The following is a 16627-nucleotide window of genomic DNA, read 5'->3' as shown; positions in this document are numbered from 1 at the left end:
ATTGAGCCTTGTGGCACTCCACGTAAGCCTTTAACTCACCTGCAGAACAGCTACTACTGAAACTATGGGTGAAACATATCAAAGGAGACTTCCACAGGCTTGGTAACATAGGGCACAATACGATATTAAAAGGTCCCATGGCATGAAAATTTCACTTTTTGAGGTTTTTTAACATTAATGTTATGACTTCCCCCAGCCTGCCTATGGTCCCCCAGTGGCTAGAAATGGCGATAGGTGTAAACTGAGCCCTGGGTATCCTGCTCTGCCTTTGAGAAAATGAAAGGTCAGATGGGCCGATCTGGAATCTTGCTCCTTATGAAGTCATAAGGAGCAAGGTTACCTCCCTTTTCTCTGCTTTGCCCGCCCAGAGAATTTGGCCCACCCATGAAAGAGAGAGACATCATGGCTTTCAAACGAGCAAAGTGGCAGTTGGTCAAGGCCACACCCCCACCCTCCACCTTATTTTAGAGCTTGAATACTTCCTCTGAGTCATTATTTTAATCCTCCCTGAGAAAAAGAAGATGGCAGGACCACAGAGAAACTATAGTACCCGAAACCAATGTGTTCTTTGTTGGTTCATTATCTTCACATCACTTCACATTGTTTTGGTTTGATTTGATGTCGAACAAACAGCATGTTGTCAAAGAAAAAAACTAAACAAAAGAAAAACATATATTTTGTCCTATTATTACAGGAAAAAATCAAATAGATATGCATATACAGCATACAAAATTGTAGGTCATACAACACTTACACTTACAACAACATGCAACTATACACTTACATTACATTTACATTCCTATATTCAGGTCTCCTTCTTACTGTATTGGTCAAGTATTGTTTTCTTGAATCTATTTTTAAACTGTATAATATTATGGCTCTGTTTGATATCATTGTTCAGCCTATTCAAACCATACATTATGTGATGGTTGGGGTCGGCTGGCTGTGAGTCTCTGTTTATTTTTCTCTGGCTGTCAGTTTTTTTTCTTCTGTTTGCTCTGTCCCTCTCCCTGTGTCTCTTTTTGCTCTCTCTCCTCCCCTCCTGCCTACTGCCTGCCAGATGACAACGCACACCAGCTGCCAATCAACCATCGCTGCTCTCCCGCCACACACACCTGCCAGCCATCCACAATCAAGCACAGTACTTCAACCCCGGCCCCACAGACCATCTCCGCTGAATTGTTGTCTCAGCTCCATTGGTGACACTCGCTATTAACCACAAAGCTTTTTCTGCTCCTACCTGTCATTGTGTGTTTCCTTGTCTTACCCCTCTTTGTGTTTGTCTCCGCAGTGTTCACCTCCAAGCCTTCCATATCCAGTCAGCTGGCCTCACCATCCAGTCCTCCTCCCACGGCACCTTGCTCCATCCTGCCTCTGTCTCCCCATTCAGGCAGCCCCTCCTCGGCTCCTCTGCTTCCCCACTCCAGTGTCTCCTCCTCGGGTCTTCGGCCCCGGTTTCCCCGCGTTTCCCCGAGCTCCCTGGCCATCCTAGGTTTTCCCCTTGAGTCCCTCGCCCTCCTAGTTTCTACCCCTGAGTTCCCCGCTAACCTTTGTTTGAGTTTTGTTAAATAAACTTGTTACGTTTGTGCCGTGCATTTGAGTCCGCTCTGTCCTTCGTAACACATTATTTGCTATATCACATTACATATCCATGATCGGAAAGGAAGCTGGATGAAGACAAAACCTTTATTTTACCAGCCCCTTTCTCAAGTGATACAACAAACAGAAAAAGATTGACTGTCGGTCAGTTAACAATTCATTTTACAGAGAAAAGAGAGAAAGAGAAGACCAAAAAAGATCTTATTTAAGTAATTAATAATGATTTATTTATCTTTAATGTATGTAATTTCATACTGCACTTTTGGAAACAGCTAAACTGTTTATATACTCTCAATGTGATGTATTATATATATATATACTATATGCCAGAGAACTTTTCCATTTAACCCAAAGGCAGCAGGAAAGCCCGGAAGCCAAATATTGGGCTGCCCTTGTTTAAGAAGGCATGTGTTGATATAAATGTGTCGCATGATTGACTTATCTAGATGATCTAGATTTGAAAAGAGACGAGCATAAAGAGAGGGTGGGACAGGTGGAGCTTGGCAGTCATCAAGGACTCCAATGGCAACCCAGTTTCACAGTGAAAACATTTAAATAAATCATAGAAACGTATGAAACCACTCCTGTAGCAAAGTCTTATTCTCCACTGTCCATATTATTATATTAATTTTAGTCATATTTACAGCAATTGCCACATGCATTACTTTTATTCATTACAAGCCAATTGAGGGGCAAAACCACCCTCTGTGTTGTCGATAAAGGCACATTTACAAATCTCAATCACACTGAGACGTGTCGCTACAGGCACGGCCACTTCAAAAAGCACCTTGACAAAGCGCCTCAGGCAAAACAGCGAGGTGCACCTGAGGTAAGGATGGGTGTGCAATCGGACGATCAAATGTTATTAATGGAGAGAAAAAGGATTCCAGCCGGCGTCGTGCTCTCGCCGTTGCTTGAATAATGGGGTGAGCTTGAGTTATATAGTTCATCGCAATTAAATACTGCTAATATCAACCTTTCGTCCGCATTTGCCATTGTCCCACTGTTCCTACCACAACTACCAGGCATCAAAACAGGAGGGAAATGGTGAAGTATTAAAGCCCGCCTCTTGCTGGATTTGATTGGCTGCCTGGGCCAAGTGTGACATTGATGAGTGGTCCAATTCCACGTCTTGCGCTGAAAAGTTAGAATAGTTAAACTTTTATGCACGTCTAAAAACCGCTAGTAAAACACACGGGGCAGATACCGTGCCATACTGTAGGACAACAATGGTTTGGCGCTGGTGACACGTTTCTAGCCACACGTCTCGATTTGATAGGTGGTGCCTAGGGCTAGAGCCAGCAGTGACTACAAGACTACATGCAGCCTGTATTTAGCCATATTTTGGTTAAAGATTCAATACTTGGAGCACAGTGGGCAAGAGGTGGATCATGCCACAGGTTTCTATCACTTCTTTTCACAATCAAACTGGGTCATTCTCCATTCTAACTGCTGGGGAATTCAAGCTGACTGAAGCAAATTGCAAAAAAAATAAATCACCTTTCCTGTCTACACATTCTTTGAAATAGTAGCTACGTTGTTTTAGGACCAGAGGGGAAAAGAAGAAGAAGAAAAGGAAGCTCTCAGCGAGCGATTTAAGGGATGCATAGCCACTATTAATTCTATCTTGTGCAATAGGAGACAAGAAAATCAAAAGACAGTGAAAGTCAAACAGTGTTTATTTAGTCTTTTCTTCCTTTCAGTCTCTATTTCTATCTGACACACACCATCCTGCAGCCAAGATAAAGCTCTCTGTGCAGATAGGTGGCTGTAATATGAGGGCTGGTGTTTGCACAGCCGCTGTTAGTGTCATTGGACGGGAGGTCATGTGACAGGAAAAGTGACAAGCATCTAGATGATAGACTTCCTGACAGAGGCAGCGAGAGAGAAAGAATAAATGCAAGGCTGTGTGTAACGACAAACTATTTCATCTGTGTTTGTTTCCTCTCATTTCTTACTCCTGGTATTATTCAAATGTTTTTGCTTTTGCCCATTGGCCACAGAATTGTAAAGCTGGATCTCGTTGTCACATTTCTTTTTTTTTTATCCTCACTTGTTTTTGTTTCCACATACAGTGATTCTTTTGTTTCGTGCTTTGGTGAAGTCATAGCATAAACCGAGCTAAACGACAAAGAGATGGAGAGACAGCGAGGAAGAGTGAGAGGAGAAAGACGAGACAGCAAGGGTGTTCATTCACAGAGGAAAGAGAGATGACGACAGACGATGAAACCGCATTTCGAGGGCATCTTGCTTCCATAATGTCAAGTATTTCCTGTCAGAACAGGGTATTAGTGGGAGACACGTACATGCAGAAAAAAAAATGGGATGTCATTTTACAGAGAGGAAGGCAGTTTGGTTTGACGGGAGGTACGGGCTACAGGGCTGTTTGTGATAGTTCCCTGAGGTTTGTTTGAGTTTCTGCTCAGTTCCTCAAAATGTTGCAATATCTCATCTCACCCCATACAGGAACTTGGAATTAGACCAAGTCTTCGATGGCTTAGTTAAGTTAAAGAGTAACTGTTTAACTTAAGCAAAGAGTACTACTTCGGTAACGTCTGAAAACATCCACTGTCATTGACTGCAGGAAACGGTTCATGGTGGAGAATTGAGGGAAGGTTGCCAGTACACGTGCTAGGGTGGTGCTATAGGGAGTAGGGGAACAGGTGCGCAGGTGGGTGTGAAAATCCAGCACATTCTCACTCCCATCGCGTGAAAAAGCGACGAGTCTCTTTTAGCGTCATCTTTAGACGTGCTTGGTCGGGACTATTGTGGCATTTTTCCATTACATGGAACCTGCTCGACTCGCCTCGCCTCTACTCGCCTTGACTCTACTCTACGCGCTGTGCGTCCGTTTTCCATTGCAGATTTTAGTACCGCCTCGTCGTCATAGCGGCACCGCAGCAAACTGCCGTGACCTAACGCGACACACACACACACACACACACACACACACACACACACACACACACACACACACAGAACATCAAAGATGTGTTGTTGTTGCCACAGCCAGAAGACACATTTTGTTTCAAATAAAGCTGGAGACAGCAAAAAAAACAAAAAAAACCCACAGCTGGCTAAAATATTTAAAAATGGCGGGTTTGTTCAGGACACCCCCCTCTGTCGCTTTCACGTCACCTTTTGGTATCGGCTCAGCTCGCTTGGAACCTCGACTGAGGTGGTACTAAAAAAAAAGTACCTGTTAGCAGGTACCAGGTACGTTTTTTCGTAATGGAAAACCAACAAAGGCGAGTAGAGTCGAGGCGAGTCGAGCAGGTACCACGTAATGGACAAGCGCCATTGGTGTCACTTTTTGACGCTCTGGGTCGCTAAATTTTCGCTAACCAGCGTGTGATGAAGGTGTTGTGAAATGTTCGTTAAAAGCACTTGAATAAGAAATTCATGTTGTTTAGTTTAAAACAGTCTAAAGGAAATGGTAAATTATAGCGTGATTAAAACTCACTATTTACATTATTTACAGTACTTGATTTACAGCTGATATGCGAAAAGGTCCACAACCTTATTTGTTTAACAGTAATTTAGTTTTACTGTACTGTTTAACTGTAAGTATGCAATTAAGGAAAGAGTTATATTTTTATATTTTATTCTTTAACATTACAATAGAAATGTACATAGTTTTCCATATACTGTTGTAATGTTTTCTTACAGGAAAATGTTAACAAATCAAGTGAAACTGTAGCAGATTCCTTAGGTTCATCATTTTAAAAATCCTTTCCTCCTTGCTTTGGTAAAATCTCAGAGCGCTTTAAAATATTACAAAGGAGAAAGAACACAAACATATACAGGAAAAGAGGAAGTATGGTAAGAAAAGGAGATGACACAGCTCATCATCTGGCTGCTCCAGTTCAGAGTCATCATCCCTGACCCCACTTGTTGGGTTGAGAGGCTGCTACGTGATGCTGGCATGCTCGCTTTAATCCCACATTAGTAAGTGGGCCGTCCGTCAGGCAGGCAGTCCAGAGATTAGCGCCTGTCATCTGACCGCCCCGGCCGGCCAAGGAGGGGGATTAAACCGAAATAAATGCACCACTTCCTAGTAAACATCAGAATTACAAGCAGGGGGGGGGGGGCAGACATGTTTTATAATTAGACAGAGTGCTGGGTGAAGATACCTTTTATTAGTTCCTTTTTCTTTAGGGAAGAAAGGACGCCATTTCTACACATTCATACATGTGGCAGATGACAAAGGGAGAGATAAAAAGACATGCTTTTGCTGTGATGGTGACGTTTTACTGTGATATTAAAAAGTAGATACAAGCAGATGAAAGTAAATAATATGAAAGCAACAATATTAGACGGCTTTGTCCAAGCAAAGGCAAAATAATTTGTTATTGACTGAGATAAGTTCAAGATTTTACAAATGACATGATGTTATGTTCATATCAACACAAAAAAGCTCAATTTGTAGTTTGATGTTCATGCACTCTATTCCTTGCTCATAGATAGATAGATAGATAGATAGATAGATAGATAGATCAGAAACAGAAGTAGCTGCTGTTCATCAGTTCTTGCAAAAAAGTAAGGTCACTGCCAGTGGCTTTATGTTCTTTAATAGAAACAGAACCAAACCTAAGACCATCTCTCTCCCCAAAATTTGGCCCCCAATCTCATTAGTCAGCCTGCTTCTCTGTCTCCATTCATGCGTGGTTTCATGCAGCTTTAAACGGTCAGACAGCTACCTCTGGTCATGACATCAGGATTATTTAAAGGACCATGCCACTGTTTTTGTGTGCGCATATTTTAGCTCTCTAACCAAAAAGTTATGTATGATTTATATACATGCCACCCATTTTTTTTAGAACACATGAAACATTTTTGTATTGATGTCCCTACATTCCAGGCAGCCATTGGTTTCCACTGAATTCAGTGACACGTTCAGAGACTTTAGACTCCAGAAATTGTTTACCTTTATTTTTGTCAATACCTTGTACTCAATATTTGAGCAAATATCCAGAATATATGTGCAAATGTACACGTGCAACACCCATGTGTGTTTATTCCCGTCAACGTAGCTTGTCAATGAAGAGGGAGGCATCTGACTATCAGTTGTCTAACTGTTGTTGTTGTTGTTGGAGTTTCTTGAATATACCAAGTAGAGTTTTTGGCATAGAAATAAAATGGATAGAAAGGCCATTGAACTGTTTTCAGTGGTCAATTTGATTATTGCAAAACAAAACGGCGATTGTTGTTAGTTGTCATGGTGACAACAATCATAAACTTCTTAGTTGGTGCCATTACTGCAGAACCTCACCTCTGCGACTCTGCACAAGTCGATGCATACGGAAGTTTATACGTTGCCGTGGCAATGTTACACATAAAAATGGCTGCTGCTTTGACCACTCTGCTATGTTGATTTGAATGGGAATGGCCTTTCTATCAATTTGATTTCTGTGGTTTTTGGAAAGGATTTCTGACCAACTGCAGGTAGCGTTTACATATATATAAATAAAGGTGCAATATGCAATATTGTATGTAATACTGGCAGCTAGCGGTTAAAATAGTTACTGCACTGCCAATTCAAAATACTGGAGAGTCGTTTCCCCCGCCCCCTCCTGCCCAGACTCGAAGTTCACGGGGGTTGCCAGGCTGAGACCGCAGCATTCACAACAACGTTGCTAGACACTTTTCTCACATAGCCAGACATTACTTCACAGCACAGCAGAGTAGCTAACGTTAGATGCTAGTCTCACATAGCCAGACATTACTCCACAGCAGAGGTGTATAGTCCAGGTGCCAGAAAGTAAAAATCCTGCCATGTTTTTGGATCTGCCTCTACATCTAGAACAGGTGTTTTCACTAACGAGCTCATCTACCTGGTAGAGGAGCTGGTTTAGTGATGGTTGGGACAGCTGCTGGACAGGATTTCTACTTTCTGGCACCTGGACTATACACCTCTGCTCCACAGCACAGCGGAGTAGCTAACGTTAGATGCTGGCTATATTGACAGTCATAAAAGCCTGTGCTCACACGGAGCTCTGTAACCAACTGACAGACACACTTTTTTGGCTTAAAATTACAGTATGAACCGCTAAAAACACAACAGCCTCACCGTCCTCTCCACACGCCAGTCAGGCACACTTCCTCAGCTTAGAATTACAATAGGAACCGCTAAAAATACCACCACCATGCCGACTGAACAGCCCGGTCTCATGGCAGTTCGTGTAAATGTGACGTTATTTTAATCTATTGATACGTGTTCACGGAGACGTTTTTGTCGGTTTTTACGTGGCGGACAACACGAATCGGCTGCCTCCCGGCCGCCTCATCCAGCGCGTCCCCAGCGGGCCGCCTCGTGGGCGCCTCCCGGCTTATGGAGCTTCCTTTTCAGCCGCCTCCCGGCGTCCTTTCCCCGAGAAAATAACGTGACATTCGGCGTCCTTTCCCCGAGAAAATAACGTGACATTTACACGTAAAAAACGAGAAAAATGTCTCCGTGAACACGTATCAATAGATTAAGAATAACGTTGATATTTACACGAACTGCCGTGAGACCGGGTTGGAACTACACGTTGTAAACAGCCATGGCCCGCTTGCCTGGTCCTCCAGGTAACGTTAGCAGGGTTAGCATGGCGGCGTTAGCCAGGACCAGTCGGGATCACTTTACTGGCTATGTCTCAATTGTTTTTGCGAGTAACCAACTCGGGTACTCTAGCTATATAATTCAATGTGAGTACACAAATGTTGAAATGACATAAAATGCCCGTCCCTAGTGGCTGTGATAAATTAGCCTGAAGCTATGCTTAGCTACCTGTTCAGGAGGAAATTAGCCAATTCTGCGTCCTTTTGGGATCTAAGCTGTCTCCATCTTTCAAATACATCTCCAATATTTACCAGGGGGTTGTTACGTCTCCGGTCACGCAACTGTTTTTTTAGGTCGGGTAGAATCTATCTCCATTTATCCTGTTCGTTTGTTTGCTGCTTTCATGGCTGTACTACCATTGCAGTTGTAGCGCGCTGGGTTTACGTTTTTACCGGTATATCTGGCAACCCGGCCTGGCTGTCAAACTGGGCCGTTGATAACAACACACAGATCAAAACATAAACAGAAATTCCGTCACGGAATGTAAATTTCAAAAAGAAAAAATACTGACATTAGCATTGTTGTCAGAAAAGATAGTATTTCAGCTTAACATGTTTCCTTAATATCTGATGAGGCATTGGTGTCATTTTTGGATTTACTACAGTACAAATATTACATATTGGACCTTTTAAAAAGGTGCCTGATATAGTTTTATGGTTGATCAAACAAATATTGGGTTTTATGATCTAAATGTAGAACTTGCAGTAAGGAGGAGGACCTTTTGTTTAGAGTTTGCAGATTATCTTCATGATTTACTGGAAATATAATTACAATCGAATCAGCATTGTAAATGCATGCAAGGCAACTATATGGCTTCATTACACCCTTGATTCTGGATGTTCTTTATCTTCCGTTTTCTCTTGCTGTTCACTTTAACATGCAAATAAATAAATCAATCAAGCTTTTACATAACGTTTTCATAACAGCCTGCAGTTAAACAGGCTTTCGCCATCACGATAAAGAAGCCATATGAGTAAAAGATGTGCAACATGTGATGTTAAACCGTGGTGTTATCATTCTGTCTCTGCACAGGATGACAATGATTAAAGAAGGATAGGAAAGACACTATTCATATCTGGCTGGCACGCTCATGATAGTTGCCATGCATCTTTTGATAATGTTGCCATGGGGAAAAAAAATCATTGCTGCAGAGCGTAAAGGCTGAATGTCTATCTGTTACCATGGCAGAGGCTTTGTTTCACAGAGCATTCTGGAAGAGAGCTGTGTTCTCCAGACAGTTACTCTGTCCATGCATGAAATGGAGGGTATCTGTCATGATGCTGCGTGCGAGGTGTGCGACATGTTGACTGTGATACAGTTCAATTCTTATCTTTATATTCCTGTGAGGAAACGTAGACAATTTAAAGGTCCCATGACATGGTGCTCTTTGGATGCTTTCATGTTGGCCTCAGTGGTCCCCTAATACTGTATCTGAAGTCTCTTTCCCGAAATTCAGCCTTGTTGCAGAATTACAGCCACTAGAGCCAGTCCCACAATGAGCTTTCCCAGGGCTCGGTTTACACCTATGACCATTTCTAGCCACTGGGGGACCATAGGCAGGCTGGAGGAACTCATATTAATGTTAAAAAACCTCATAAAGTGACATTTTCATGCCATGGGACACATACAGCAGCACAGCATGTCAGAGAGGCAAACAAATGTCCAGACAGGGGAAACAGACACCTTTTCCACATCTGCACTGGGTTTCACCAGTGGTGGAATGTAACTAAGTACATTTACTCAAGTACCGTACTTAAGTTAAGTACAAATGTGAGGTACTTGCACTTGAGTCATGCCACTTTCTACTTTTACTGTGCTATATTTTAGAGAGAAATATTGTACTTTTTACTCCACTACATTCATCTGACAGCTTTAGTTACCAGTTACTTTACAGATCAAGATTACTTTTTTTTGCACAAAAACAAAAGTCGTTTATAAATTACAATGTTTAATTATAAATTAAACTACCTCACAATATATAGACCTACAAGTCCAGCTAAAATAATTAGACTATTAATCACTTAGTAGGTTGACAGAACAGTTTGGATCGTTTCCAGTTTCTAAAATGTGAGGATTTTTCTGCATCGAGTACTCAAACTTTTAATGATACTTTCTTACATACATACTTTTTCTTAATTAACTTTTTTAATGCAGGACTTTTACTTGTAACAGACTATTTTTACAGTGTGATATTGGTACTTTTACTTGAGTACAGGATCTGAATACTTCTTCCGTCACTGGGTTGCTCCACCAGCTATCTTTAAGTTCAAACGTAGACTAGTATGAACGGAAGTTCTAACTTGGGTCGGAGTTTACGCGCTACTAACAGTCCTCACCTAATCACAATGCGTTGTCCTAGTTTATGTACCTTTCGGTTGTTGTTTTGGTGATTAACGTTACCCCACGTTAGCTATTTTTTTAGCCGTGTGTGTGTGTGTGTGTGTGTCAGTGTTGTTTTGTCTGGATTTGAATGTGACCACACATAATTATCTCAGCAGTCATTATGCCATTGCAGTTAGGATGAACCTTACGTCTCCGTGGTGCAACCAAACATCGACACAACTTTGGTATCAAACCAACGAGTTCCCACCTATCGTTTAGCGTGGCCATACAAGCAAACGTAAGAGAAAACTTACACACAGCTGGTGCAACAGGCTGCTGACTAGAATGCATCTAGACATCCTGAGGTGGTTTAAGCAATTCGATCTGGAATTCAATTCATCCCTAAGTGGCTGTGGCTCGGAGGTAGAGTGGTCGCCCCCCTCAACCACCAGATTGGGGTTTAGTGTCCTTGAGCAAGACACTAAACCCCAAGTTGCTCCCCGGATGCTGGATGCTGGATGCATAGCTGTCCACTGCCCCTAAAACTTAGGATGGGTTAAATGCAGTAGTTAAATTTCACTAAATTGTACTGTGTATGTGACGAAGAAGAATAACATTTGTTTAATGCTTCTTGGATGCTATTACACATTTTGAGATTGGATAGCTCTCCGATCTGCTCAAGACACATGGAGGGACTTAGTGTAAAGGTCAAAAAGAGTCCAAGCAGACCGAAATCGTCTCTGTCTAAAAAATTATATATATTTCAACTTCACATGATACCCACAGACACAAAAGTGTTGTCCATCTTCTCATCTAACTTCACGCAAGGGAGCAAGTAGATCTGAGAGGAAGTATTTTAATGACATTATTCATCAAGTGTCCACCGTATGTGTGTTGTGTCTAAACGATTCCTCACTTGTTACTTAACAAAAGACCTCATTATTCTTGTGCGTCTGGTGGTGGATTTAACCAGCAGGCCAATCAGCGTCTCCTTAACCGAGCATTATCCGCTCGGCTGAGCTCCTGTTCTGCTACTCGCTCATTAAACGCTCTAAGTCACTTATTTTTTTCTCCTTAGAAACGGACGTCAAATCTCTCCTTCGCTCAATTAAAGGGATAAACGCATTCTCAAACACATTCTCTCACTCTAAACCCCCACACAGCCCATTATATTCACTAAACTAAGTCGAGACTAAACATTGCTCTTCTTTGCTTTCGTCTTCCTCCTATGCTTTTCCTGTTTTTTTTTTTTTTTTTTCCCCCTCTTTTTTTTTTTTTTTTTTTTTTTTGCCTGCCTTGGAGCGTGTGCTTATCCCAGCTCACCTCCCGGTTGTTGGGTCACTTCACTTGACTGCTCGCCTCCTCCTCCTCCTCCTCCTCCTCCTCCTCCTCCTACTCCTCCTCCTCCTCCTGCTTACTCAGGCTTCTCCCCTTTCTTGACCATAGGGCCATGTTCAGACTGGCATCATCCATCAGAAACACAGCCCACTCCCTTATTTCAATGAAACCCCTGTGTTAACTCAGGGTCCTAACGTCAACTAACGTCGAATTTATGCCACGACAAAATGCAACATCTTCCAACTACATTCCTGATGGGTAATTGGCAAAATTCTACTGTTTACCTTACGATTATCACAATGGAGACAGAGTTAAATGCTGTCTTACATTATTCTTAATCACTGTGCAGTTTTGGGAATTTATAACAAACTGGACTTCCTGGATTAAATCTTTTTTTTTTTTTTTTTTTACATGAATGCTTCCTCTACCTTATCATTTATGGCTTTCTTGCTTTCCCTTCACGTCTCCCCATTCTCTACTCACCTCCTCACACTACTATAATTTTTGCTGCTTTTTATTCTCTTTTTTTTCCTGGTTCTTTTGGACAATTATTCGTTTAGGACAGTTTCACTGAGAGCAACGCTCTCTTTAGCAGGAATGCCCTTGCACACACAGTTACACACATTCTCACCCGGAAGCTGCCCAGTACAAAACACAGTCGGATCTACTGAGGGCCACTGAGCAGCTCCACTGGAGCGGTTGGGGTTAAGGGCCTTGCTCAAGTAACCTGAAACGCCAGATGGTTTGTTATGCAGAACCATCCTAGAAGCAAGTCATTAGAAACGGTTTTGAGAAAAGAGCAGGCGCCATCAAAAAATACCTGGCAGGTGATTGGATTAAACCATCTGTCTATCACGTCGGCTACTGCCGTCACACTAGTCTGTATCTACGATGTTCCACTTCCGAGATTGGTGAGGTGCCGCCGGAAATAACGCTGTGATGATCCCCGACGCCTTCCTCTTTCTTTGTGTTGGCATTCTAAGCTCCGGTGGATTTCTGAGGACTGTGGTTAACTGCTCCTCAGATCTCTGTCTGTCCAATCTGAGTTTTCTGTTGCACGACTAAAACAACTTTTGAACGTACACATGTTCCACCAAAACAAGTTCCTTCTCGAGGCTATTTTGCAGCGACACCGTCATTGTGTCCGGGGCTTAGCACCGCCCAAAACGATCGTTATTGGTTTAAAGAAATGCCAATAAATCAGAGCTTTTTTTTCTCCCATCCCGGAATGCTGTGTGGACTAGCCAGACCCTCCTCCGCAGCGCTGTGGAGGAAGATCTGGCAATGCGAGACTACACACACTTAAACTACAACTGTAGCTGCCAGTAGATCCTCACGGGACGCCGATTGGTTCGGTCTGCCGCTGTTCGGACACAAACGCATTACTTGAAGCCTGCCAAGATGGATTTTCGTGTGATAAGTGATCCTGCGATTCTCACGTGATCTCGTAATATAGCGAGAATCCAGCTGCCGTGCAAGGTAAATGCTCAAGGGCACCTCAGTGGTGGTAATGAGGGAGGGGCAAGCACTTCTTTTGTACTTTTTCTTTTTTTTCACAGCCCCTTATGTTCCCAAGTGCCTTCTCATTATTTCTTCTCCTTGCTTGTCTCATGTTTTTTTTCTTTCCCACTCCGCTCCTCCATCCTCGTCCAGCTCTATGCTCTGCTTTGCTATTGTCTTGTCTCTGTCTTTCTTACTCCCCATCCCTTTCTCTCTCCTCTCATCAATTATTCCTTGTCAGGTCTCGTTCTCTCACATTTACCTTCTCTCTTCTCCTTTTCTATTTTCTTAATCCCAACTGTTTTTGAACCGCGTAGGGAGTGCGCTGCAGGCAGGTGGAAAACAGGCGATTGGAGGCTTATGTCTTAATTAAACTTGGCAGCCGAAGCCACCCAGTTTCAGTCATCAGTTGTTGAAGGGGTGGGAGCGGGGTGTCACTGACCTCTTTGAAGTTCACAAGAGCAACTGCTGGTGCATCATGGGCATTTTCTGACAGGGACATAGGAGGGGGGTCATTTAGTGACCCTTAGGGATGCAGTTAGGAGATCAGATGGGTGAATGGAGTTCGAAGTAGAAATGCTGCTATCAACAGGACCATGGTGCATTTCATTTGTAGCAAAAAGGCAATCCAAAGAAAAACAACAACAACATGACTACATTAATAAGTGGTTTGGACCCCACAGAAAAGAAAAACAGACACATCCAACTTGTTGAGCTCAGGTTTCAGGACATGTGACTGCATTTGTTTAGAGTCTACACTCTACAAAAACACCACATAGTAAACTTCTTCACTAGTTTAGGAGATTGTTGGGACTCGGATGTTTAAGGTCCAAGTCAGTTTGTTTTTTAGCCTTGTCTCCTGACAGTTTATCACACTGATGACCTAGAGCAAACAACCCAGATGGGAATAAGGGAGTGCTAGATGCTGAGGTAGGGAGTAAACTGAACTGAACATTTTAAGTATGTGCAGTGAGGAGTGGATAAAGTGCACTGCCTAAATGTGGTTATGTCTGACTAAGACATGACATATGAGTGATGAAACTGCAAAATAGGACTTTTTCAAAATTTTCACCGTTGGCGATCTTGTTGGACCGTGCAACACAGCACACCCTCTTTCATACCTTCAACACCCTTCTTGAAAAGTTCGGCGTTGGGATTTTTGTGCATATTCAAAAACCTGTTCATATCCAAGTCTTTCGTAATGTTTAAAAGTAGCTGTATCTCCTTCTTATCTTTTGGGCATGCATCTCTACCTGAGCCTTTAAAACTGTTGGCTGGTTGGTTTTTGTACAGCAATCATAGCAATGCACAGAGATGATCATAAGCCCTAAACAGGCAAGAGGCCGTAAACTGTTGCAAACTGCCATAAAAATGAGATATAATCCCTCCACCTAGTCCTGGGTCTTCCCCGAAGCCTCCTCCCAGCTGGACGTGCCTGGAACACCTCCCTAGGGAGACGCCCAGGGGGCATCCTTACCAGATGCCCAAACCACCTCCACTGCTCCTTTCCACGCAAAGGAGCAGTGGCTCTACTCAGAGTTCCTCAGGGATGACTGAGCATCTCACCCTATCTCCAAGGGAGACACCAGCCACCCTCCTGAGAAAAAATCCATTTTGGCCGCCTGTACCCTGGATCTCGTTCTTTCGGTCATGACCCAGCCTTCATGACCATAGGGGAGGGTAGGAATGAAAATTGCCCGGTAGATCGAGAGCTTTGCCTTCTGGATCAGCTCTCTTTTCGTCACAACGGTGCGATAAAATTAATTAATCGCTGCGCCGATTCTCCATCCAATCTCCCGCCCCATTGTCCCCTCACTCGCAAACTCCTTCACTTGGGGTAAGGACTCAGGAGGAGAGAGGAGGAGGAGCATCAGGAGGAGGAGAGAGGAGGAGGAGGAGGAGGAGAGAGGAAGAGCAGGAAACAGACAGGTAGAGGGGCATTGTGCAGGGCTGGGTAGGCAATCATATTAGGCATATCAATCAATCAGATATTTACATAGGCCTATAGGATAAAATGCCAATAGTTCCACATACTAGATAATAACTTGACTGAAGCACAGATTGAATTAGAAAATGTTTTATTCTGTCTATTTGCACCCCTGGTACGAATAACCTTGGCCACACAGCTGAGCTATTCACACCCTGTGACGTAACAACAAAAACACGTTGCTCACGTGCACCGAAATCATGGCGGACGTTCATCTTCCATGACTGCAGAAACTGGCATATTAGGAAAGTTTTGTCTCTAAAGTTTATAACAATTGAATTTCTAGCGGAAAATGGATACTACAGTTGCGCTGTCTGTCTTCAGTGAAAGCATACAACCGTTAGTTTGTTAGGTAATAGCCTACCTATTTTTTGTATACAGTATGGTTACCTAGCAACCGAGGCTTGAAGACACCAAGTGGTAAACCGTTGAATGAAACCCATTAAGAACTTATAGGTGAGTGGCTAGAACCTTTAGGGCCCTATCTTGCACTCAGCGCAATTGCCGTTGTACACCGACGCATGTATCATTCCTATTTTGCACCCGATGCACAGCGGACCTTTCCTTCCACAGACGCACGTCGGTAAATTAGGGAATGTATTTGCGCTCCCGGGGGCGGTTCAGCGAAAAGAGGAGGCGTGTTCTGGCGCAAACGTTCCCTGGTGTTATTTTGCAGTTTCAGAAAACAATTCCACCACTGACCAGGAAAAACCTGGTCTAAAGTCAGTAGTGCGTTATTCAGATGCTATTTTAGGGACGAATGCTTGGCCATAATGTAGCGTGTGCACAACGCGCATATACTTCTCTCATCTAAACGGACGCAGCAGTTCCCATTTTTGAAAACCATACATAATTACAAAGAAAAATATTACTGAAAATGCGCTTCAGGTGTTTGGATAAATCAGGAGACACTTTACAGTACAGTCCTCAAAAAGTCGCAGCATTCTTTGTGGCTTGTTGTGTTTTACATTTACAACATTTCCATGAGTCATGGATGTGTTGATGACATAAATGAGGAAATATTAGAGGACTTAAGGAGACGTGATGTTGAACTACGGTGGGATCTGGTCCGGGAGTGGCAATGCGCGAAGCGCTCCTGATGGAGCGGGTGGACGGAGATGGAGTGGGGGGGAGGAGGAAGGGGCACAACAGGTGCAGGTGGTGCGTTTGGAGGCCCACGCTCCATGGCTGCAGCAATCCTCTCCAGACTTGAGGAGATGCGCCCGAGAGGCCGCAGCAACATTGTCACCTGGACAAGACGGGCATTTATTACTTTGCCG

General features: G+C 43.2%; 1 protein-coding gene across 1 annotated transcript; it reads left to right on the top strand.

Moving 5' to 3' along the window:
• Positions 1 to 404: 404 nt before the first annotated feature.
• Positions 405 to 1593, top strand: LOC120557908 (pectinesterase inhibitor 10-like). Its single transcript, XM_039798606.1, has 2 exons — positions 405 to 1199; positions 1292 to 1593. Exons 1-2 carry the CDS (start codon positions 1061 to 1063, stop codon positions 1570 to 1572), a joined length of 420 nt encoding a protein of 139 aa, XP_039654540.1. The 5' UTR covers positions 405 to 1060; the 3' UTR covers positions 1573 to 1593.
• The last annotated feature ends 15034 nt before the right edge of the window (positions 1594 to 16627 follow it).

This window comes from Perca fluviatilis, chromosome 4 (genome assembly GCF_010015445.1).
Source record: "Perca fluviatilis chromosome 4, GENO_Pfluv_1.0, whole genome shotgun sequence".
In the NCBI taxonomy this organism is placed as follows: domain Eukaryota; kingdom Metazoa; phylum Chordata; class Actinopteri; order Perciformes; family Percidae; genus Perca; species Perca fluviatilis.
Note: the sequence above shows the minus strand (reverse complement) of the source record. Positions and strands in the feature narration are given on the sequence as shown.

Bases quoted from the DNA above. Each gene is read 5' to 3' on its own strand.
- LOC120557908 (XM_039798606.1), top strand. From the start codon at position 1,061: ATGACAACGCACACCAGCTGCCAATCAACCATCGCTGCTCTCCCGCCA. The intron at 1,200-1,291 runs GTGACACTCGCT...TTGTCTCCGCAG, and splicing joins TTGTTGTCTCAGCTCCATTG to TGTTCACCTCCAAGCCTTCC.